The sequence below is a fragment of the Macaca thibetana genome, chromosome 9 (assembly GCF_024542745.1).
Source record: "Macaca thibetana thibetana isolate TM-01 chromosome 9, ASM2454274v1, whole genome shotgun sequence".
Classification (NCBI taxonomy): domain Eukaryota; kingdom Metazoa; phylum Chordata; class Mammalia; order Primates; family Cercopithecidae; genus Macaca; species Macaca thibetana.
Window position 1 is genome coordinate 120,811,868 of NC_065586.1, and position 25,907 is coordinate 120,837,774.

General features: G+C 40.0%; 3 protein-coding genes across 7 annotated transcripts in view; 1 reads left to right on the top strand and 2 right to left on the bottom strand.

Moving 5' to 3' along the window:
- FAM53B (family with sequence similarity 53 member B) overlaps positions 1-466 on the bottom strand; it is a 255,921-nt gene extending 255,455 nt beyond the window's left edge. For 2 of the 3 annotated variants that reach the window (XR_007728722.1, XM_050803753.1), the window contains exon 1: positions 118-453. The gene's annotated coding sequence lies outside the window, so the exon portion shown is untranslated. Of the gene's footprint in view, positions 1-117 lie in introns of all 3 variants that reach the window. The other variant, XM_050803751.1, reaches the window with a different exon arrangement.
- ABRAXAS2 (abraxas 2, BRISC complex subunit) overlaps positions 1-25,907 on the top strand; it is a 943,775-nt gene that overhangs the window by 853,462 nt on the left and 64,406 nt on the right. The window lies entirely within an intron of this gene.
- The window catches only part of EEF1AKMT2 (EEF1A lysine methyltransferase 2), a 331,933-nt gene continuing 310,211 nt past the window's right edge, over positions 4,186-25,907 (bottom strand). For 2 of the 3 annotated variants that reach the window (XM_050803799.1, XM_050803798.1), the window contains exons 4-5: positions 22,071-22,287; positions 15,851-16,390 (exon numbers count right to left, since the gene is read on the bottom strand). In XM_050803799.1, the coding sequence (XP_050659756.1) occupies positions 16,296-16,390; positions 22,071-22,287 (312 nt within the window). In that variant the 3' untranslated portion in view covers positions 15,851-16,295. Of the gene's footprint in view, positions 4,520-15,850; positions 16,391-22,070; positions 22,288-25,907 lie in introns of those variants that run through there. The other variant, XM_050803797.1, reaches the window with a different exon arrangement.

Below are 25,907 nucleotides of genomic sequence, written 5' to 3' on the forward strand. Positions count from 1 at the left end.
CATTGCACACGCGAGCCAGGCTCCCTCCAGCCGGCAGCCGGGACGCACACGGCCCGGACCTCGCTCGGGGCCAGCCCCCCGGCCACCGCCGCCGCCGCCCGGCCCCGGGTCGCTTACTGTGCGCGGCGGGGCGCTCCGGACGCGGACCCAGCGCCGTCACCGCCAGCGCTCGCCAAGTCTTTCGGGCTGCCCGCCGCGCGTCCGCCGCGCGCACGCTCGCCTGCCGGCGCCGAGCGCTTTGTACGAGCGGCTCCCGGGGAGGAGGAAATCGACTTGTCACTTCCTGAAGTATTTGCAACTCGTCCCTTTAACCGGCACCGGCCAGGCCGCCCGCGCCCGCCGCCGCCGCGGGGCCGCCCGACAGCGGCTGCGTGAACTCGGCCCGGCGCTCAGCGGGCTGCGTCGCGGGCCCGGGCGGTAGGCGCGGCGGCGGCGTGCAGGAGGCAGGCGGCGTGCGGCGGCGGCGGCGGGCGAGTGTGCAGTGCGCGCAGCCGCCGATGGGCGGGGAGTGGGGGCTCGCGGCGCGCCGCGGGCGGGGCTAGAGGGCGTCCTGCGGGCTCCGCCGCGCGCCGCTCGCCGCGCTCGCGCCTACGAGGCCCCGGGACGCGGGAAGTGGCCCCGGGCCTGCTCCGCGCCACCGCGGCTGCCCGGGCCCCGGGCCAGGGGCCCTACGGGCTTCTCTCCCCGCCCCCCGCACGAGCCGGGATGAAAACGCTGGGCCACATAGGCTTCAGGCGTGCAGCTTCCGGGTTGTTAGGTGCCGAGGTTTAAAAGAAACGGTCACTTCAGTGGCGTGCAGGACAGCGGGCGGATGGGGTCGCGGCGCGGGGGGGATCTTGAAGTGTTGTCACACTTTGGGAAAATAAAACGCAAGTTTCCTAACTCGGGGCGCTGATCAAAATGAAGGAATGTGTACTTCAGAAGCCACATCCAAAATACATGCAACTGGCGAAGGAAGGATTTGTGGTTGCTAAGCAGAGGCAGAGCATGTTTAGTTCTGTAACTTAGGATGTTGACTTAAGTTCAGGAATGTAACCCTGATAGAATAAGCAGAGTATTTTCATTGTGCTGCTCACCTGGGGGAGGGGGATTGTTTTCCTTGTGAAGTGAAGCCCTAGATTTCCCATTACTCCTTCCTACCGGTGTATGTTATTTTATTGACCTTGTATCCAAAAAGCAATTTTTAAAGAGAAGGTTTTTTAAACCCCCCATGCCTGTTTTGTGTTCTCCTTTGCCAAAAAAACAAAACACCTCATTACTTTACATGGATTGTGTCTGCGCCATTTGAATGGTTCTATTCATAAATAGGGAAACTTTTTCTGTTGCTTCTAGGAACATTTAATTGGTTTTAATCCAATGTTTCAATCCCAGTATCAAACATAAATGAACAATTAACTTCTTGAGTTTTGTGCGCTTGGGAAACTATTACATTTCATGGCTATTGCTGAAATATTTCAGAATATCATCACACTTGACCCATTCTTTTCAGAAAAGCATGAACGGACATCTCCTTTCACACTACAGCTCACTCCACTGAGTTCTGCTGCATGATTAGAATGGACACCAATCACTGGAAAGGATATGAGTCTATTCATTTCAAGTTACATGATGTGGGATAGAGTCAATTCATCCTAAGAAAGCCAAAATGAACTAACATACAGAATACAGAATACTAAGATACTGATACCCTTACCCATATACGTTGCTTTTTAAAAATGCATTAAGGACCAATCTCGAAAGGAACAAGATCCAAGAACCGATGGTGAACAAAAGAAGGCCCAAGGAATAATTTTAAGAATGCTGCTATGCTTAACCAAAAGAGTCAGTGTTTCCCTAAAGCTATCTGATATCACACAATCACCTCAGCGTTTGAGGGCTTTAAGGACAAGAGTTTAATTTACTAACTTTTTATTAGGAAGCCTAGAGTGACTCCTGCTGGCAAACATTCAGTTTATTCCTACAATTACTAGTTCATCAGGTCAACTTAAAAAACAAGATGCAGGGTCCCAAGCGTGGAAACAATTATTACAACCATTATTCTTGTTGCTTTCAGGATGATTTGCATTTCACATTCCAAGGATGGTGGTCATGGCCAGTTCCTCTGCTGTAACACCTCCTTTCCAACCTAAAGCAGCCTGTTTTTCTGGTTCTGAGGCTTTCTTGAGGCTGTCTAGAACTAATATACTTGCTTAAGAAGTTATGCTATTAACCAATAAATAGTTACTTCTGATTTTCGAGATTTGTATCTCCAAAGACTAAAAAGATACATAAAGACCTGTGTCACACTTAACCTTCCATACTATAGGCTCTTCCCACATGATGTAATAATCCTACAGCTATATTATAAAACACCCTCACTTCTTAGTGCTCAGCTCCATAGTTCTTTACTATGAAAAAATTCTACCCAAAAAATTGTTATATTAGAGTTCTGCTCAATTCAGAAGAGTAGCTAAAAACGTAGAACTCTGGATTTAAAGCTATGTAAAAGCTGCAATGGGGCAGGGACATGGAGCTAAACTCTCTTTGTTCAATCCGAAATGGTCAAACCAAATCAAAACCAGATTTTGAACACAACCAGACACCTAAATGCAAATTCATAGGCCAGTTTAGGAATAAATCCATAAATAATCTAAAAACTATTACTTGTAACTTTTCCGTTATCATCAACCAATGCTAACCTGATTAAGCCAGAGAACACCCTGGGAAATATAAAATGCAGGGATTACTTGCAGTCTTTTACTTCAAGACCAATATATGATGGCCCCGCACAGTGGCTCACGCCTGTAATCCCAGCACTTTGGGAGGCCAAGGTGGGCGGATCACTTGAGGTGAGGAGTTTGAGACTAGCCTGGCCAACATGGTGAAACCCTGTCTCTATTAAAAATACAAAAATTAGCCAGACATGGTAGCAGGCACCTGTAATCCCAGTTACTCAGGAAGCTGAGGCAGGAGAATCGCTTGAACCTGAGAGGCAGAGGTTGCAGTGAGCCAAGATCGCACCACTGCACTCCAGCCTGGGTGACAGGAAAAGACTCCATCTCAAAAAAAAAAAAAAAGAAAAAAAAACAAACAAAACATATGAAAACCAGTGATAAAACACAGCAATCCTAGTTCCCCCAAAGGAGGACTACCAATTAGAGAGCTCCCCTATTATAAGTTTAAAGCTCTTAAGCAACAGGAGACAATAAGGGTGTGTTTTATTAAGGGTGTAACCTACTAAAACTTGTATCAACAAGCTAATAAAAGTATTCACCTAAGCACATTTGTGCAGAGGAGGGTAAAGGTTGGGTTTTGATATGCACTAAGGAGTGTCCTAGGTGGTTAGTGGGTGTTTTATTTTTATGCCTTTAGAACCAGATAAATGTGACATTCAAACAAAGAGCTGAGCTTTGAGGCTGGAACAAGTACCAGCAAATGTTCAGTTTTTCCCATCGAATCTATCTGTATGTATGGTTGTAAAAAGAGCTCACCACGAAAAAATTATCAACTGGTTTGAGAGAATAACATACTATCCTTTTCAGACTAACAAGTGAAGTAAGCAAACGCCAAAAGTTATACACTGGACCCAACAGCAGTATGCAGATGCACATGTATTCACCCCTTTATTTGGCTTCCAAAAGCCACTGCCTCTTTGTCACAACCCTTGTATTAAAAGCCAGTCATTCACATTTCACACTGTTCTTTCTACATTTGAAAAGATCTTTTTTAAAGCAGAACCTTTTAAAATTACTTATAATAAATTATGAGCAGACACACATCACCAAGTCCACCTTAAGTATTTTCAAAAAGATTGGTGACTAGAAATATGTTAGCAAAATATACTTCTTTGGAAAATATAAGAAGTTTCTGATTATAGATGGAAATAAAAAATCTGAGCCTATCATGGGGGCAATTTTCATGTCTTACTCAGAAAAAAACGTTCTGTAAATTTTCCCACATCTTTGTGCAGCTACAACTAATAACCCTCTACCTACATGAGCATGTAGGGATCACATGATACATTAATCCTTCTGTTCTTTCCTGTCTGTTCTTTTTATCCACTGATGAAAATAAGAAATGAATTATAGCTCTAGCTGGAATCATGCGTGTATGTATATACATACATACACACATGATATATATACACACACCTTTTTAAAGCGGTATTTGGTTCCTGAGGACAAAATTACTCTTTGATCCAAGAACTAAATAAAACAATTTATTTTCATTGAAAAATAACCTCAGCAATGAGTTTAATAATACCAATCCCACTCCTTTGATACAAAGTAAGAGTTGAAAGCAGCTTGAAGAGGAGTGACTATTGAGATCAGCGCATGTGAAGCCACACAGCTTTGTAACTGACTGTCTAGCACCATTGAGGTACGAAAGCATGCCAGCTGGGCCAGCATTGTGCACCACAAAGTATGGGTTGTGAGCCTAAGTCCTGAGCACAAACCCTGCTTTCCAAGTTGGCAGGTGCTGAAAACACAGCAAATGTCACGCTTGCAACTCACTGGATGGAAGAGTTCTGGTAAGTAAGCTAAAAAGAACCAAGCAACAGTTAAAACTTATTTCAACTTCGTTTTTTTTTTTTTTCAAAATTAATAGTAGCTACTGGTATTATGTGCTACAAGAAAACACAAGCATGAATAACAAACATTTAAAAGTTTATGTATGGTAAATAAAAAGCTTTAAAAAAAGTGTAAGAAAGGCTTTTCACTACATTCAAAGTAAATGGCATATGTAAAACTTATTAAACCTATTTTATTATTCTAATACTAAGGTTCAAAAGCATCTGTTTATGATCTTACATGAAGTAGACTCTAATTATTATCATTATAACATGGTGAGTTCCCTAGTTTACTTCAGTTACCCCACCAAAAAACATATCTAAAACCAAATTACAATATTTTCATATTGCTATATTATAAATTACATTTAATCTAGAAAATATTTCAACTGTAGACCAGGCTAAATGTTTATGTTAACATCTTTAAATGAAACCATTTCAACTTTTTTTCTTAAACATTCTTTAGAGGAATTCACATTCAGTATTTGAGATATAAGCTCAAAACTTAATTTTTCTCTTGTCAACTATCTGCCATAAGTCATTGTCTCAAGAAAAATCGATTTTTAATTCCTCCCTAGTGATATGCCCAAAGCTACCGCTCTCCTGCCTTTCCCCCTAAAAATGAAACTGAGTAAATTTCATTTTCATTAGGTAGAAAGGAAACTAAAACTAGATACAGTTGGTGATTTCACAGAGCTTAAAAACCCAATCTAAAGGCTGAATCCTTTGGATTTAAAATGTCAAGAAAAGAAATCAGCCCCTAGAGTTCTAAAGGGTAGAACATTCCTGGGAGCAGTATGAAAAGAACATTTAGCCTACATAGTAGCCTGTGAATTTCTTAACTCTCCTCAGCAGTTTGTCAATCTATTATATTAACCAAAAGCAAAGATCTTTTGTTTGAATTCATACCCATGACTGTTCTAAGAGAGACTAGCCTTGCTGATTTTGTATGTGCATAACCTGCAGCTATAGGTTGAACTGTACCTACAATATAAAAGAATTGACATGAATGAGAAGTTGGCTTACTATTTCAATTACTAGTTTACAGCTTCTCTTAACTTTTACAAGGGACAAAAACCAAAAAAAACACCTTGATCAAAACCAGGTTAGTCAACCACTGTACTGTTAAACTACCTAACATAAATAACTGGAGCTTTGATTCTGTTCTGTTGTAAAGAGGTACATCATATCATATTGACCTCAACTCTGTAGAACTCTCTCAGAATGGTTAAAAGACTAAAGTCCTCTAGGATGAACTAGAGAAAGCAATATGGCTCTGGCCAACATGTCTATAGTCATACTAAGCAATCTAGACATTGAGATAGTCATATAACCACCAATAAAAAGGCTAAAGAAATAAACAAACCCAAAAAACCAAATGTTTTCTTTTTTTTTTTGGATACGGAGTCTCACTCTGTCGCCCAGGCTGGAGTGCAGCGGCACGATCTTGGCTCACTGCAACCTCCGCCTCCCGGCTTCAAGAGCAATTCTCCTGCCTTGGTCTCCTGAGTAGCTGGGACTACAGGTGCACACCACCACACCTGGCTAATTTTTTGTATTTTAGTAGAGAAGGGGTTTCACCGTGTTGCCGAGGCTGGTCTTGAACTCCTGAGCTCAGGTAATCTGCCCGCCTCGGCCTCCCAAAGTGCTATGATTACATAGGTGTGAGCCACCGAACCTGGCCAAACCAAATGTTTCCTAGAGTAGCATAAACAACTGATTCACCATGCCTTCTACACTACACTGTCAATTCTAGTATAAACTAAGGACAAATCAGATAAAGTATTTAAAGTATTACTCAACATCAAACTTGAAAATGTCACTGAGAATGGCACTGTTAGCTTACAGCAAAGGAAATAAACCTGAATCACTGATTAAGGATATCAAATCTGGATGATGCAAAGTAGCAATTATAAAATCTCAGGCCACTGCTTCCTAAATGGCCAATACAAGATCCAAATCCAATTCAACACTTTCATTAAATCCAATGCCACCAGCTTCCTAATGCATGATCCTACAGGGACTTGCTCTTGGTTCTTTTGTCTGATGTCACTTGGAATAATGCTTTGGCACTCAGACCTAATGAAGGAAGGTATATCATATCCTTGTCCATTTGGTTTCAATTCAAATGTACCCACATTAACATTTTCCCCCATCATACCTACATTTCTTAGTGAATTATTACTGGGGCTGGATGCAGTGGCTCACACCTATAATCCCAGAACTTTGGGAGGCCAAGGTGGGAGGACTGCTTGAGGCCAGGAGTTCGAGACCAGCCTGGGTAACATGGCGAAACCCTGTCTCTACAAAAATTACAAAAAATAGCTGGGCATGGTGGCACATGCCTGTAGTCCAACCTACTATGGAGGCTGAGGTTGGAGGATCACTTGAGCCCAGGAGGTTGAGGTTACAATGAGCCATGATTGCACCACTGCACTCCAACCTGGGTGACACAGTGAGACTGTCTCAAAAAAAAAAAAAAAAAAAAAAAAATTACCACTTAAAACAGATAACGATCTAAATCCAAGGGGTATTCTTAGTCTCTGCTGACACATCACAAAGGACATTTCATGAAAATCTGGCATTATAATATCTGGTCCTGATTTCTTAAATGACTGAAAAAAAAAAAAAAAAAAAAGTACTTCAAGTCCAGCACAGTGGACTGCTGAGGAGTCCCAGCTACTTAAGAGGTGGAGGCAGAAGGACTGCTCGAGGCCAGGAGTTTGACTCCAGCTGAGCAATACAGTGAGACTTGGTCTATCAAAAAAATAAATAAGTGCTTCAGCACCAGCGCTAGAGACTAAGGAAGAAGAAGCTATACAGTATTATTTCTAAGAAGTTCTGAAAGGCCTACCTAAACTTTCCCTCTCACTTATTTAGCACTCCTCCTCTCTTCACTCATTTAATCACTCCTGGAACACAAATGCCTACAATGGAACTGAATACACTAAAACTGTGGCACTGAGGGGTAAAATCTCAAACAAGTAAACATATCAGCTTCATGGGAAGAAGGGTCCTTGGAGGAAAGAACACTGATTTGGCCTTGGTGTGTGGCAGCAATCCCGCTAAGCTGCTTTACATTTCTCACTTAATATTCACATTCCTAATATGCAGGGTCTAAAGCACTGCTTCTCTCTCCAAGCTGTTTCAAAGAAATGTATGGAACAGAAACCAACCTTAAATGCCTACTATACAGAAGGTACTTTGCTAGCACCTTTAACATACTTCAGTTTCACTGGGGAAGTAAGCAGTTACAGAGACAAACTGACAGTAGCCTGGAGAGACACAGGGCATAAGGGCAGACCCATATACTATACTCATATACTACATATACTATAGTATATACAGCACACTATATATAAGAAGGGCAGACCCATATACTATACCCATATTCTATACTCGTCTTAGAGTGGCAAATTAGATCATCTGTGTGTAGTTTGTGCCTTGTGTCAAAAAAGAAACATATTGGGGAGATTCCTCAAATTATCACAATTTTTCTAAGGCCCAGTCTCGATCTCAATCTTTCTATATATAAAAATGGAACTGGACTAAACAATAAGATGCAAATTCCTAAGTTTCCTGGATATCTCTAGGCCAGGTGCGGTGGCTCACGTTAGTAATCTCAGCACTTTGAGAGGCTGAGGCAGGAGGATCACTTGAGCTCAGGAGTTCAAGGCTAGCCTAGGCAACATAGTGAGACCCCAACTCTACAAAAAATAGGAAAATTAGCCCGACGTGGTGGCATGCATCTGTAGCCCCAGCTGCTAGGGAGGCTGAGGCAGGAGGATCACTTAACCCTGGGAGGTCAAGGCTACAGTGAATCATGATCACACCACTGTACTCCAGCCTGGGTGACTGGGTGACTGGGTGACAGAGTGAGACCCTATCTTAAAGAAAAATAAAAAAATTTAAAAACCTCTGGTCAAATGCATACAAACTTATCAAATAGAAGATATCAGTGACAATACTCAAATACAAAGTTTAAGAAAACATGGACAAATATTTTTTAGACTGAATATTCATCTGACTGCTTCGAATATTTTACATACATATGTATATATGAGTACAGATACCTTGGTTAAAAAGAACCATCAAGTTACCTAACAACTGACAGTTAGCAAATGGAGTATTTAATCTCCCCACATATACAGTCGACCCTTGAACAACATGAGTTTGAACTATGTGGTCCACTTATACTTGGCTTTTTTCAACCAAACTCAGATTGATAATACAATATTCTTGGGATGCAAAACTCACCTATGTATAGATTTGGTTATAAGCAGGTGGTCCCAGTATCCCTCGTGCATACCAACAGACAGCTATTCTAGAAGCCTATTTCATAGGGCTTTTTCTAAGCCTCAATTGATTTCAGGAGTATTATGGACTAAATGTTGGTTTCCCCCTACAATCTACATGTTGAAGCCCTGACCCTCTACCCCCAACGCAATGGTATTTGGAGATAGGGCCTTTATGAAATAATTAGGGTTAGACGAGGCCATGAGAGTGAGGCGCTCAGGATGGGATTAGTGCTCTTTATTTTGTTTTTGTTTTTGGTTTTTTTTTTTTTTGAGATAGAGTCTCGCTCTGTCACCCAGGCTGGAGTGCAGTGGTGTGATCTTGGCTCACTGCAACCTCCACCTCCCAGGTTTAAGTAATTCTCCCGCCTCAGCCTCCTGTGTAGCTGGGACTACAGGTGTGCACCACTAATTTTTGTATTTTTAGTAGAGACAGGGTTTCACCATGTTGGCCAGGCTGGTTTCAAGCTACTGACCTCAGGTAATCTGCCCTCCTCAGTCTCCCAAAGTGCTGGGATTACAGACGTGAGCCACCATGCCTGCCTGGAGTTAGTGCTCTTTATAAGAAGAGACACCAGAGAGCTTATGCGCTCCCTCTCCTCCAACCCCAACGCACATAAAGAAGTCATGCAGACACACATAGATGGCAGCCACTTATAAGCCTAGAGAAGAGGCCTTAAAATAAAATATACCTTGCCAGCACAATGATCTTGGAATTCCAGCGTCCAGAACTACCTTTCTAGAAATAAATTTCTGTTGTTTAAGCCACCAAGTTTACGGTATTTTATTATGGCAATGTGAGCTAACAAGGATACAGAATGTTAAATACCACCCTTGTTTTATGGAGAGAAAAACTGAAGACCAGAAAAGGAAAGTGACTTGGCTAGGTCTAATCATTTTTCTCCAAAATTAAATATTTTTTAAAATCATTTGTTTGACATCTATTCTATTGCTTAATAGATTTTAACAAATTACCTGCTGTTATAAAATGAAAGGAACCAAAATAAATTCAACTGAATTTCAAGTTCAGAAAATAATCTCCTTAATTCATTGCAAATAATGAAATGATCTTACTTCTGCTACATAATGTCTTCATCATACAAATTCCAATAGGAAACCTAGGCTCACTAACTGAATACTGGGGGAAGACAGCTTATTTCTTAGTGAGCTCCAGTATTCAGAATTGCTCTTTTAGTTTAATCCAGTTAATTACTTTTTTTTTTTTTGAGATGGAGTCTGCTCTGTCGCCCAGGCTGGAGTGCAGTGGCACGATCTCTGCTCACTGCAAGCTCTGCCGCCTCCTGGGTTCACACCATCCTCCTGCCTCAGCCTCCCGAGAAGCTGGGACTACAGGCGCCCGCCACCACGCCCAGCTAATTTTTTTTTTTTTTTTTTTGTATTTTCAGTAGAGACGGGGTTTCACCGTGTTCGCCAGGATGGTCTCGATCTCCTGACCTCATGATCCGCCCGCCTCGGCCTCCCAAAGTGCTGGGATGACAGGCGTGAGCCACCGTGCCCGGCCCAGTTAATTACTTTTTAATTAAATAACAACTACAACAATTGATACTTCCAACTACAAAGCAAAGAATTCTGTCCTATCTCTTGAACAAACTATATTATCAATTGCTTGATTCAACTGGCTCTCTCACTGAATCTGGGCTTTCCCTCTAGGCCTGTCGGAGTTTACAAAGGGGATAAACAGCTCATTCTTATATGCCTTGCTTATGACCGCTTCTCAAAAATCAAAATATTACTCTCATTCAAAATAACAGTATAAAAGCAGCTTCCCTGAAACACAAATGCATCTCAAAGGTTCTATTTATACATAGCACCACATGTAGTTTTCACTCACAATTTCAGGTCTTTCTTCCAAAGCTTGCCTACAGCTCTTTAATTTCACCAGGTATGTTTTATTAAATACCATATTATGACTGTCCCCATTCAGAAACCAACTAGGCTTCTTACTGAGAACATAGAAGGAAAACCTAATTATCAGTGCTTCAATGCATCTAAATTTATTTCATTACCAAAATCAACAGAGTAGGGGCTAGCTGCTGTTGCAGAGAGGCAGACGGATATGGAGTATAAACCGCTCTTTCCTCCACTCTTCCTTCCCCTACCCCACCCCTCAAAGTTCCATGGTTGGAAATCATCCTAACATTTTTTCATCCCAACATTTTTTTAGCCAGGATGTACTAAAATTAGATGGGAACAAAAGCCTGACATTTTCCTATTAGAGAAGGGTTAGGAGGAAAATGTGAACTGACAGCACCCACACTCTTCTACATTTAGCCTCTTCCTCCCAACGGTTCTCTCCTCTTTGCAGCAGTAAGGCAGGCTTAAAAGCTGGGGAACTATAGCCATCCCAACACCATTTCGATTCTGCTATCATCATTGATGATAAGCTGCCTGATCTGTAATATATTAATGAAAAATGAGAAATACAGTTCACAGTCCCCTTATTCAACCAGAGTATTTTCATATTTTTTCCTAAGCTACTCGGATAATATACACGATATGCTAATTGCTGGATCATGTGTAAATTTTTACATATTTGGGAAAACAGATGTATTAGATTTGCTTTTCTTAAGATGCTTCCAGATACTATGAACAATAAAGATCGCTCAAATACTTATCATTTGCTGATACGGTACAGTAATAAAAATACGTACGTAAAAATATAACATGGAAGAATTTATCATTTCTCATCTCTTCAGGAAACAAAGAAATCATTTCTTTTGAAAACAAAAATGTAGATTTTGGCTTTTTATTTCTTCTTCTAACAAGCTAGGCAAGTAATTTGCAAATACTTTAGGGCTCAATTGATCTCCTAGTTTAAGTCTTTTTTACAATGGTATCAGCATGACAAAAGTACATTCTGCCAGCCTATACATCTCAGTTTTTGAAGTCCTACTCCAGAAAAGCAGGATAGGATATTGATACATTCATGTCTTAGGAATTATTCCTATCTTTTTAAGTTTATTTCCCTAGGCCTAAACTATAGTGACAGCTCAAAATTCATCTAGAGAAGCCCTTTTAATGCTCAGTCTAATACACTGTGTTGCAAAAGATTTTTAAAACTCAGTAAGTACTGACTCAAGCTCTCTTTTTTTCCTGGTTACTAGAGCCCATCTTGACATCTAAGCTGGAAATGAATGATCTTTCAACAACACTCCAGGGATTTTGCTAAGGTCATATTCAATCATTCATTAGGCTTCTTACCCGTCGCTTTTCAGAGTTCCATTGTAGAGCTGGTTTTATTCAGCATTTATGTAGCCTGTGGGCTTGGGTATTTGTCTGCTTGATGTTGAGTTTCATTTCTATGCCCTGAACATAGGAATCCATCAATTGACCAAAGAATTTCAAACTATTCTTTTACTTTTCTAACAAATTGCATGGTGTATATGAAGAATAAATTAGCATTAATTTTCTTCCATTAACTGTTAATAAAACATGCTGATGAGCTCCCCCTTCTTCTATGGACATCTCTGTCTCCTGCCTAACCAAGAGAAATATAAGGATTTCCTAATTTTTTTCCCCACTATGCAATTGTCTTTCAGCCATATATGCTCCTCACCTCCCACAATCAAGCTCTAGGTCATGGGCAGCCTTCATTCAGTGAAGTGTATGAGACAAGACTTCTTTCAGAGCCCATCAACACCCCCTCCCACACACACACACACACACACACACACACACACGCCCACACGCCCACACGCCATTAGCTAAAGAGGTTACTACTGTGGAACACAAGACACTTGGTCTCATACTATCAAAGCAGAGGGCTGTCCAGGAGCACATACACGTTAGCTTACAGAGCCCAAAACAGGAACTCAAACCCCAGGACTCTCCCCTGGAGACGAACTGTTCACATCTGTACAGATTTTCATTGTAGGCCACTAGACAGAGAGAGACACACACACACATACACATACACACACACAATTCATAAAATAAAATTACTTAAAAGAACATAAACGAAAGTCATTAACACAGGCAGGAAAACGCTATTTCTTTGTATACCAATTTGAAGAAAATTATTTCAAGGCCATATGAAACTTAACCAATAATGTAGGTTCCTTAAAAATTGAGGTTTCTATTATACTCTGGATAAATGTGAATTGAGGTCAACATAAAGTACCGTATTATAGTATCATAGAAATTTTAAAATAAGTAAGTCCACTGAAGCACATGATTCATAAAAAGACTAAAAGTCTTTTGTATATACTTAGCTCCCTTATTTCTTCAAAAAAAGAAAACCCAGAAGATTGCATGCATACCACAGATGAAGAAAAAAGGAAAACTCAGTGCTACTACAATGGGAAAAAAATCATTCAAGGACAGTTTGTACTTATTTTTAAATGGCTTTAGTCAGGCTGCCAAGAGTGATATCAGGTTTGATTCTCACATACATAAATGCCAGTCCCAAAAAGCAACTCTAACTTGTGCACCTGGCTTAAAACAAAATGTACTGAAAACTTTGTATTTGTTAATTGGTGTAACCCACCCACATTGAGGCCTCAATTCCCTTTGGATTTGCACACGCACTTCCTATACACAGAAGTGGCCTGTTATGCAGCAGTAACATCATAGTGAAAAGCAGCAATTCCATGCAGGCTGCACCGAGAAATTGCGTTTGCATTTCAAACAAGTTTCTTCAAAATAAGCGTCTTTCGATTAAATGAAATTACAATTCCAAATTCTTATCCACAGAAAATAGCATTCACTACTTAACTTACTGCTCCTTTTTATAACTGCATAATTTGTCACAGTTACCCACATATTTATACAATTTAACAATACTAAGTTAAATAATGTATTTATGGTTTGTTTCAGAAACCTGAGGACATTTGCTGGCCTTGTTTTTAACAGTTTGGTATTATGTGAAAATACTAATTTCTTATTAGCATTTTTGGACCTTCCATTTGTTCTGGTTTTAGTCCCCAAGAAGCTAGCTTCCAGCAGGATTAGAGTAATAAGAAGAGATGACAACTTCCTTTTCCTAACCTTATCAAAAAGCTCTATGGTTAAAACAATTTATTTCACCTTTGCAAATGGCACAAACATGCTCCAAATAGTGACTCGAAAAGCTTTTCAACAAAGAACCATTCCAAGCTTTTTGTGAATCAGACTCAACATCTCAGTCTAGTCACACAGAAAGCCTAGTTTGTAAGATTAGTGCATTAAAATAGCATATACTTAACTCAAAATTCTAAAAGAGTACGTATCTATGTTATATTTGAAATCAAAGAATATTAATGTGAAAAAAAAACAAAGACCAGATCTCAAAAACTATAAAACTATCTACAGTTTAAGATCTCCTGTCTTACGGTGAAACCCCGTCTCTACTAAAAAATACAAAAAAAAACTAGCCGGGCGAGGTGGCGGGCACCTGTAGTCCCAGCTACTCGGGAGGCTGAGGCAGGAGAATGGCATAAACCCGGGAGGCGGAGCTTGCAGTGAGCTGAGATCCGGCCACTGCACTCCGGCCTGGACAGAGCGACACTCCATCTCAAAAAAAAAAAAAAACAAAAAAACAAAAAAAAACTCCTGTCTTGTAAAATCAACACAATTTTGTAAAAAATTTAAATTGCATAATTTTGAAGTAATGTCTCAGTTTTTACATGTTGAAAATAAAAGCTTTTCAAAAATATTATTTTTGTTTAAAGTCCACATATAGCCGGGCGCGGTGGCTCAAGCCTGTAATCCTAGCACTTTGGGAGGCCGAGACGGGCGGATCACGAGGTCAGGAGATCGAGACCATCCTGGCTAACACGGTGAAACCCCGACTCTACTAAAAAAAATACAAAAAAACTAGCCGGGCGAGGTGGCAGGCGCCTGTAGTCCCAGCTACGCAGGAGAATGGCGTAAACCCAGGAGGCGGAGCTTGCAGTGAGCTGAGATCCAGCCACTGCACTCCAGCCTGGGCGACAGAGCTGGACTCCGTCTCAAAAAAAAAAAAAAAGAAAGTCCACATATATGTCTTCAACTATCTTGTCTTAATGGCTGATCAATGTTTATCTAAATGAAAAACTCACTCCCCCGTCTACCCCTCCCCAAAAAGAAAAGGGACATAATGTTAGATTTACTCAATACAGGAGTAACATTTGCCAAATAAACAAAAAGTCTGTTAGTTATGTAACCCAACCGGCACACAAAGCTGAAAATCTTCAAAAAATTATGCAAAAATGTGTATTATGGCTCCAATATTAAAATGTTACCATAAATATAAAATGGTATTAAGTATGAATATGCCTTATCTTTTCAAAAACATTACTAAACTGTTTCTCTTGCTAAATTAACTCCTAACTAGAATATCTTTGTGCATGTATCGCTGAAGGCTTATATAACTTACACTACTCTTTCACAGAAGAATGACAAAATTCTTAATAGAGGCAAGTCTTTGAATACGGAGATGGGGAAAATTAATGAAGGATGATATGAGACAGAGTTGACTGGCTGCTATTCTGATACTGCACAGATGAACACTAACAAAATAACTACCCATCTTTTGTAACTAAACTTTATATGTAATCATCATAGGTCTCCAGCTGTACTGTAAATGCTATAAAGGCAGAGACTTAGCACTTGTGAGGCAGAATGTGCTAGAAGAGAATGTGTTTTAAAGTCAGACAGACCCAGATAAAAATCCTGGCTCCATCCTGTACTGCTGGACCTCATAAAAGTGACTTCACTTCTCTCAGTTTCATTTTCCTTATAAGTAGAAACAAGAACAAGCAATACATACCTCAAGAAGATATTGAAAGGATTCAATTACTTAATAAGACAACTCAACATAGCACTAGCAAATAATATTCCTTAGTTCTCTTTCCTTCTACTACCTGTTTATCCCTTACAGTGTATAGAAGACCATAGCTGCAAAATGCAGGCTTGATAACTTTTGAGCAACTGATGTATTTCTCTGATTTTGTTTAATTACATACATAAAGGTAAGCGGCCTTTTCACAGGTATTAAGTTTAAAAATAACCACCATCCAACACAAAATAGTATTTCTTGTTATATTTCATAAATAGTCTAACAAAACACTAACAAAGTTCTTTTGCTTATTATTCTGATGCTGGAATAATTTGGTCAAGTCTTCATAAATAGTTTTCAACTTTACCAAGGCGCAAAAATCAAAAATACATGCTTTCTATAAACTCATTTACTACTTTAAAGTTTTTAACTGTTTAGCAGTTACAGGAAATCTTTTTAATCAAAAACTATTTACATTTCAAATACAAAAGAAAATTAAAAATTGATTGATCTCTAAAACCCAACCACTTAGATGCTCATTATTATTATTTTCTTTTACCAATCCAGTATATTCTATTCAACATGTGCATCCTGTGTACTCACTAAGCATTTATTTGCACAAGGATTTTCTGTGTCAGGTTAACTTTGCTGTGTAGATTCTGTGTAGCTACCTGAATTTGTCCAAGAAAAAGTCTCACATTTTTTGGAAAACCAATGCTGCTACACTGTTTCCAGATCTGCCTCCAAAGCTGAACTTGGGTGTTGGCAGCTCTTCGAAAAGTTCAAATCCTGTCAGACAAAATTTAAATACTTTTATTAAGGATTGAGTCTCATAGTTACATTTATTTATATGCATGCATTAACACCATACCTTTCAACCCTTTGTAAAACTGTAAGTCCAAACTCTAAATTGTGCTGAATTTCACTTCATGGTTTTTCAGTTCTACTATGTATGTACAGTATATGTATGCTCACCCAAAATCACTTGGAATTTAATAAGGAAAAGACAAGACCAAAAACAAATTGCAAAAATACAGGCTTTCCATCCACCTCCCATTTCCTGAACTTCCTGTTTGTCACCCCCACAAAGCTGTATCTCTGTTAGCCTCTATTACCTCGTTTGTAGGAAGCAGCTAGCATGTGTCGAATTTTTTTGTTTGTTTGTTTGTTTTTTGAGACGGAGTCTCACTCCATCACCCACGCTGGAGTGCAGTGGCACAAGCTCAGCTCATTGCAACCTCTGCCTCCAGAGTTCAAGCAATTCTCACCTCAGCCTCCCAAATAGCTAGAATTACAGTTACACGCCACCACACCCAGCTAATTTTTCGTATTTTAGTAGAGATGGGGTTTCTCCATGTTGGCCAGGCTAGTCTGGAACTCCTGACCTCAAGTGATCCACCCACCTCAGCCTCCCAAAGTGCTGGGATTACAGGTATGAGCCACATCACCTGGCCCTGTGTTGAGTTCTTACTATGTGCCAGGCATTATTTTGAGTGCTTTATATGTAGCAATCTAATTAATTCACACCACACACATAAAAGCACTTAATACAGAAAGGCAAAATAACTTGGAAATGTAAGTGAATTTGTAGAAGATGAAAAAGTTCTGGAGAAGGATGGTGATGACAATTGCACAAAAAATGTAAATGTACTTAATACCACAGAAGTGTACATTTAAAAATGGTTATAAAGTGGTATGTTATGTGTATTTCAGCAGAATTAAAAACAATAATTTATAACAAAGATGAAGACTCAAACTAAACTAACTAATAAAGGTCCTAGGAAGATAAAGAACTAGTAACTTTCAAAGCATCACAGTATGGTTTTAAAAAAATTAACTTTGAATCAAAAATCCTAGGTTCAAGTCTCAGCTTCACCACTTACTAAATGAGATAGGCTATCAAGTTACCTCTACCATGATCCTGATTTCTATGCAAAGAGGCTACTAATACCAATGCGCTCCCCCACCCCACCAAATTCACTGTGATTTTGTAAAGATCCAAATAAGATAATGTAGTGTTTCCCTAAACTATGAAATAAAATGTTTTATTATTTTGCTTTTAAAAAATAGAACAAATAAAGCTGGAAAGTCACTTACTAAAATGCCAACCAGGGCCTGGCATGGTGTAATCCCAGCACTTTGGGAGGCCGAGGTGGGCAGATCACTTGAGGCCAGGTATTCAAGACCAGCCTGGGCAACATGGCGAAACCCCATCTCTACAAAAAATACAAAAATAAGCCATTGTGGTGGCCTGCGCCCCTGCGCCTGTAGTCCCAGCTACTTGGGAGGCTGAAGTGGGAGATGCCCAGGTGATGGAAGCTGTGGTAAACCAAGATTATGCCACTGCATTCCAGCCTGGGCAACAGAGCCAGACTCTGTCTCAAAATAAATTTTAAAATTAAAGTAAAATAAAACGCCAATCAAGCTTTTCCCTTATTGATGGAACTATCAGTTTTGGAATTTTTTTTTTCTTGAGGCAGGGGTGGGGTTCCGTATTTTCTAAATTTCCATGCTTTGAGCTCAAATAACTCTTGTAAACAAAAAAAAAGTGTTTTAAATGATGTATATTGACTGGGTGGAGTGGCTCAGGCCTCTAATCCCAGCCTGAGGCTACTAATACTAATGCGCTCCCCCACCCCATCAAATTCACCGTGATTTTGTAAAGATCCAAATAAGGTAATGTAGTGTTTTCCTAAACTATGAAATAAAATGTTTTATTATTTTGCTTTTAAAAAAAATAAAACAAAGCTGGAAGGTCACTTACTAAAATGCCAACCAGGGCCTGGCATGGTGTAATCCCAGCACTTTGGGAGGCCTAGGTGGGAGAATCACTTGAGCCCAGGAGTTCGAGACCAGCCTGGACAGCATGGCAAAACCCCGTCTCTACTAAAAATATAAAAATTATCCAGGCATGACGATGTGTGCCTGTAGTTCCAGCTACTCAGGAGGCTGAAGTGAAAGGATCTCTTGAGCCCAGGAAGTCAAGGCGGCAGTGAGCCAAAATCCTGCCACTGTACTCCAATGGGCAACACAGAGAGAGACCTTGTTTCAAAAATAAAAATAAAAATTATATTATGGCATCAATTGGTCTATCATACTATTTCATTATACATCCTAATTCATGTTATCTAATTTCACCAAATCATAATAACTCAATATTATAATACTTATTAAAAGCTTATCACAAGAAAACTTTTCCGGCGGGCGCAGTGGCTCACGCCTGTAATCCCAGCACTTTGGGAGGACGAGGCGGGCAGATCACGAGGTCAGGAGATCGAGACCATCCTGGCTAACATGGTGAAACACCGTCTCTACTAAAAATACAAAAAACTAGCCGGGCGAGGTGGCGGGCGCCTGTAGTCCCAGCTACTCGGGAGGCTGAGGCAGGAGAATGGCGTAAACCTGGGAGGCGGAGCTTGCAGTGAGCTGAGATTCGGCCACTGCACTCCAGCCTGGGCGACAGAGCGAGACTCCGTCTCAAAAAAAAAAAAAAAAAAAGAAAGAAAACTTTTCCAAATTAGGACATTTCTTTTAATAAAATAATATGATGTATCTTAATGCTGGAAAATGCAGGCATTGTGCTAGGTACATACATAGTTATATACCCATATTTGTTTTCAAAAATTTTACAAATACTTTGGATATTTAATAATAAAAATTTTCTGTCTGTATAAATTTTCCAGGACTAACTTTTTAACTCCGTGAACTAATCCTACAGAACTGGAATTATTATATTTCAAAATAGAATACACCAAAATATTAATAGTGGTTGTACTCCACTGATGATAAATGAATTGTCTTAATTATTTTAATCTGTATGCTTATGTGTTGACGTTATTGATATTTTTCAACTATTTAGATAATAAATTTGAATTACTTTTTCTTTTAAACGATAGCTCCCCAGCCAGGCGCAGTGGCTCACACCTGTAATCCCAGCACTTTGGGAAGCCGAGACAGGCGATTTCAAAATCAGGAGATTGAGACCATTCTGGCTAACACAGTGAAACTCCGTTTCTACTAAAAATACAAAAAAGTAGCCGGGCGTGGTGGTGGGCGCCTGTAGTCCCAGCTACTCGGGAGGCTGAGGCAGGAGAATGGCGTGAACCCGGGAGGCGGAGCTTGCAGTAAGCTGAGATCGTGCCACCGCACTCCAACCTGGGGGGCAGAGCAAGACTCTGTCTCAAAAAATAAATAAATAAATATATAAAACAAAGGATAGCTCCCCAAACCCGAATAGATTCAGAAAGACTCCCTTAAATTACTTCTGAAGTAAGATGGGTGGTTATTGCTTTCGTTCATTGTCATGAAGTCAAGTCCCTTGGACATCAAATTAGAACATGGGCAACTGGTTCCAGGTAACCCTCACCAAAAAAATTATAACACAAAGTATTTGTATAATCAGGGGTATCATGGAAAAAATGCAACATCTGTTTCAACAGTTTTATGAACATTTATAGTTCAAATAAGAAAAGAACCTTAAAAGATTGGTGAAACAAGCTTTATTTTGTGCAAAGAGAATGTGGCAGCCAGTATGAGTAGTCAGGAACAAGACCTTTGGCAGTGACGCAGGGCAGTGTATTCTGTTACTGTCCCGTATCTAACTTCAAATACCATTTTCTAAGGGACTCATGCCTAAAAAATGTTTTCAATTGTATATAATTATTTATGTAACATTTCCCATGATAACACTTCACTTAAATTCTGTATTTCGTTCTAAAATTGAACATAGTTTACTCAATAGTTTTCAGACAGAGACACATTTTTAAGTACTCTAACCAGGCTAAAGTCTGTTCCTCATTATCAAAGACAGACAAATATGTTTTTGTCTGCTGGTTCTAGGAGTAAAAAAGAACACCTGTATTTAAAAACCAGGAAAGAAACTTGCCCTACACAGTGTAACTTTGAGCATTTATTAAAACTGTCAAAGTTCAGGAAGAGGAAAGGCTTATTGATACAGGGCCTCACCAGTTCTAAAGGAAACAAATTTAACATGGAAGATAATAAAATAAATGACATGTAATAAAAGACAATAAATCACATATAATTCTTGTTTTCCAGAGGCAATAGTAATGAAGCCATAAGCTCATATTTCAAGCCTCAAACACTTCAGGTTTTATATTATATAATCTGTCAAAGCCACTGAACACACACAAAAGGACATGTGTTAAGTGTTCTCTCAGCCTATTCCCTTAATACTAAAAAGAAAACAAACTCTAAAATAAGGTATATGCAGTACAGTTATAAATAATGGTACACAGTAAACTATTCTCTTGAGGTAATTCACTTCCCATTAGCTTGTGACAGTTGAGGTTCAAAATTTAACCAAATATTGAGTACCATTTTACCCAAGACTCCATCCTGAAAATTTATCCTATCCTTAAAAAAAAAAAAAAAGTGCAGGATTTGGAATAAAAAGGGGGGGGGGGAACTAATCTGAAAAGGATTCTAAGAAAAAACAAGCAAATATTCGTAGATTCTCAAGATACTTTCCCAGAAATGCCTGTGCACTACATGAAAAACTGGCAGATAAAATATTTCTTAAAAAATGCAAGGAATAGTCTGCCAGAGAACTCAAAATATTTTGTGTCTAGATTACAGATTCTCAGTTCTCATAAGATCTCCACTAAGCAGATACTGCACTAACTACACTTTGCTAACTAGGCAAAAAAGGATCCTGCCTCAGGCACCAGAATCTTCTATCAATTCCCTACATTTTAATTCTGTGCAATCTTAAAAATAATTGTTCTATAATCTCTGAAGACCTAAATGACCACTAGGGCAAGACCAGCTAAAGTATCTATAATATTAAAACTCTCATCATGTTAAGACAAAAGTACTTCTTCCATCTGCATTATTATGGATTTGCCGGTAAATCAGTGCACTGAAGTCAGAAGCACAATATATGTTTTGTTTGATTCTATAAATAATAGATTATATATCTTAAATAAAAGATTGTACAATTCAAATAGAGAACTTAATTTTGTTTTTTTGTTTTTTTATTTGGGTCTCACTCTGTCACCCAGGCTGGAGTTCAGTGGCACAATCTTGGCTCCCTGCAACCTCCACCTCCTAGACTTATGCAATCCTCTCACCTCAGCCTCCTGAGTAGCTGGGACTACAGGCACGCGCCACCAATCCCAGCTAATTTTTTGTATTTTTAGCAGACACAGGGTTTCACCACATTGCCCAGGCTGAGAACTTAATTTTTACAGGCTCATAAATGTTAGTACTTAACTGCCAGGATTTCTCAGAAAATTTTTTAGAAGATCTCTGGATCTCAACCAATGTTATTTCTCTGTGCTTTGCATATACAGTCAAAAGTTATTGTCAAGGTCATTAACAGAGAAAAAAGCAGGCAATTCCCACAAATAGAAAAGTAAACCACTATTAACACAAAACAGGGAGAAAACCTGTTTAAGTACATGAAACCTGAGGTAAGCACACATTTAAATGCCATATAGTCATTTACCTTCACTGAATTCATTTAGCAACTCTTCCTTGGTCCAATTACATGACGTTATCAGAAAAAAGCCTTTTACTTTCAACACTCTGGAGAGAGATTTCACATATTGCTTCCTCTTCTCAATTGCATTGTCAGGATTAAGGCTTATGGCATCAAAAGTCCCTTTGTCAATACAAATATGAAATCCAGACAGCTGTGTGGAGAGATTCAAAAAGTCTTCTACCTATATTAAAAGTCAATGTCTATGTGAGAACAATTAAAACAAAATCCTTACAGAATGTGACAACCTGTAAAAGGTTATTAATAAAAGGACCCATTAGTTGTAATGGCATTTTACATATAATAAACATATTTTCAACTTTATACCTTTTATGAGCTTCATTCCAAGATCATTAAAGCCAAGATTAATAAGAGAGACTGATATTTCCTGAACATTCCAAATCTCTACAAATTTGGAAACAAATCAAAGACAGCCATATTCCCTAATAATACCAGCACATTATGGAGCTCACAAGCCTAGTTTATGAAAAAACTGTTTCTGTCAAAAAGTAGAATATTTGACATATTCTTAAAAATGACAATTTATTTGGAACTAAAGTCACTGGAAATAAGATTTTTGGAGACAGGAGTCTTGCTATGTTGCCCGGGATAGACTTGAAAACCTGAGCTAAGCAATCCTCCCATCTCAGCCTCCTAAGTAGATGTGGCCACAGCACTCAGCTATGGGAATAAGATTTTTAGCTTATATTCCTAGTGTGTAACCTAAAATAAACACGGTAAATCAAAAGTTCTTGGGCCTTGGCTGGTCCGAGTGCAGTCGTGTTTACAACTAATAGATCACAACCAGTTACAAAGTTCTTCCTTCCTTCTCTATTACCACTGCTTCACTTGACCTGCCTTTAAAAAAAAAAAAAAAAAAGAATTTCTTGGGTCTTGACTCAGCAGCTCACGAAATTACTAATGGAAATAACGAATGGCATAAGGCTTAAGAAATTAAATAACTTTTAAACTGCAATTACTTAAGTTGGTAGATTTCATGCACTTTAGATGTGTAAAGTCATACATCACCATCTCATTCACTGTCAATAACTTGATGGCATAATAAGCATCGGAAATAGCAATCTGTCTCAATTTTATAAAATATTCGCAATTTACCACTGAAAATTCTGAAAACTCATTTTGAAAAAAACAATTAGGCAACTAGCTCACAATTATTCATACAAATTTAATACAGTAATTATAAACCATGTTTAATCTAAAACACTTATTGACTTAAAAATGTATATATTATGTTGATGTATATTGGAAGGTGGGTCTTCTCCCTTCCTTCATGTCCAAAGTATTCATGATACCTGAAGCAAAATAATGACTATCAGTCTGAAGAGCTAACTTTGAAGAGGCTTCCTCATCCTAAATGCCTATATAAAAATACTCATCTGGCCAGGCACGGTGGCTCACGCCTGTAATCCCAGCACTTTGGGAGGCCGAGGCGGGCGGATCACCAGGTCAGGAAATCAAGACCATCCTGGCTAACACGGTGAAACCCCATCTCTACTAAATACACAAAAAATTAGCTGGGCAAGGTGGCGGGCGCCTGTAGTCCCAGCTACTCGGGAGGCTGAGGCAGGAGAATGGTGTGAACCCAGGAGGCGGAGCTTGCAGTAAGCCGAGATCACATCACTGCACTCCAGCCTAGGCGACAGAGCGAGACTCTGTCTCAAAAAAAAAAAAAACAGAAAAAAAATACTCATCTATTCAACAAATATTTTGTGGACATCTATTGTCAGGTACTTTTCAGCTGGATATCACAGTAAACAAAATAGAAAATGTCCCTGTATGAAAATATATATTGGCTGGGCACAGTGGCTCACGCCTGTAATCCCAGCACTTAGGGAGGCCAAGGCAGACGGATCATGAGGTCAGGAGATCGAGACCATCCTAACACAGTGAAACCCCGTCTCTACTAAAAATATAAAAAATTAGCCGGGCGTGGTGGCATGTGCCTGTAGTCCCAGCTACTCAGAAGGCTGAGGCAGGAGAATCGCTTGAACTGGGAAGCAGAGGTTGCAGTGAGCAGAGATCACACCACTACACTCCTGCCTAGGTGACAGAGTGAGACTCTGCCTCAAAAAAAAAAAAAAAGAAAAGAAGAAAATATACCTTATATTCTACAAAGAGAAAGATAAAAGATAAATAAGCTAAATAAATAACTTCAAAGTGCCATGAAGAAAATAAAAACCGGCCGGGCGCGGTGGCTCAAGCCTGTAATCCCAGCACTTTGGGAGGCCGAGACGGGCGGATCACGAGGTCAGGAGATCGAGACCATCCTGGCTAGCACGGTGAAACCCCGTCTCTACTAAAAAATACGAAAAACTAGCCGGGCGAGGTGGCGGGCGCCTGTAGTCCCAGCTACTCAGGAGGCTGAGGCAGGAGAATGGCGTAAACCCGGGAGGCGGAGCTTGCAGTGAGCCGAGATCACGCCACTGCACTCCAGCCTGGGCGACAGAGCAAGACTCCGTCTCAAAAAAAAAAAAAGAAAAAGAAAAACCAGAGAAATAAGACACTAATTGACTTGGAAGAGAAATAGTTTGGAAAATAGAGTAGAATGTTTTCTCGGCCAGGCACAGTGGCTCACGCCTGTAATCCCAACACTTTGGGAGGCCAAGATGGGCAGATCACCTAAGGTCAGGAGTTCGAGACCAGCCTGACCAACATGGAGAAACCCCGCCTCTACTAAAAGTACAAAAATTAGCCGGGCATGGTGGTGCATGCCTGTAATCCCAGCTACTCGGGAGGCTGAGGCAGGAGAATCATTTGAACCCAGGAGACGGAGGTTGCAGTGAGCCAAGATCGCCCCATTGCACTCCGGCCTGGGCAACAAGAGCGAAACTCCATCTCAAAATATAAAAATAAAGAAAGTTTTCTCTAAGGTGTTATTTGAGCAAAGATCTGAATTATGAGAATGAACCAAACATGCTAAGATCTGAGGCAAGAATACTAGGCAGAGGGCAGCAAGTATACAGATTCAAAACAAACTTGACATGTTTCAGGAACAGAGGAAAAGCCAGTGTGACAGAAGTGTTGATAAAAGAGGAAGAAGGTAAGAAATGAAGGAGTTTGTAAGGCTGGATGAGGTTCAGAATCCATTTACAATGCAATGGGGAAGTCAATTCAGGATTGTGAGCAAGGAAGTGACATGAACAGATTTACATCTTTAAAAATCTGGCCAGGGCTGGACACAGTGGCTCATGCCCGTAATCCCAGCACTCTGGGAGGCCAAGGTGGGAGGATCACTTGAGGTCAGGATTTTGAGACCAGCCTGGCTAACATGGTGAAACCCGGTCTCTACTAAAAATACGAAAATTAGGCTGCACACAGTGGCTCACTCTTGTAATCCCAACACTTTGGGAGGCTGAGGCAGGCAGATCACCCGAGGTCAGGAGTTCAAGGCCAGCCTGACCAACATGCTGAAACCCCATCTCTACTAAAAAAATATAAAGAAAATTAGCTGGATGTGGTGGCTCACGCCTGTAGTCCCAGCTACTTGGGAGGCTGAGGAATGAGAATAGATTGAACTCAGGAGGCCGAGGTTGCAGTGAGCCAGGATGGTGCCACTGCATTCCAGCCTGAGCAATAGAAAAAGACTCCGTCTCAAAAAATAACAAATAAAAAATCGGCCGGGCGCGGTGGCTCAAGCCTGTAATCCCAGCACTTTGGGAGGCCGAGACGGGCGGATCACAAGGTCAGGAGATCGAGACCATCCTGGCTAACACGGCGAAACCCCGTCTCTACTAAAAACACAAAAAATTAGCCGGGCGAGGTGGCGGCGCCTGTGGTCCCAGC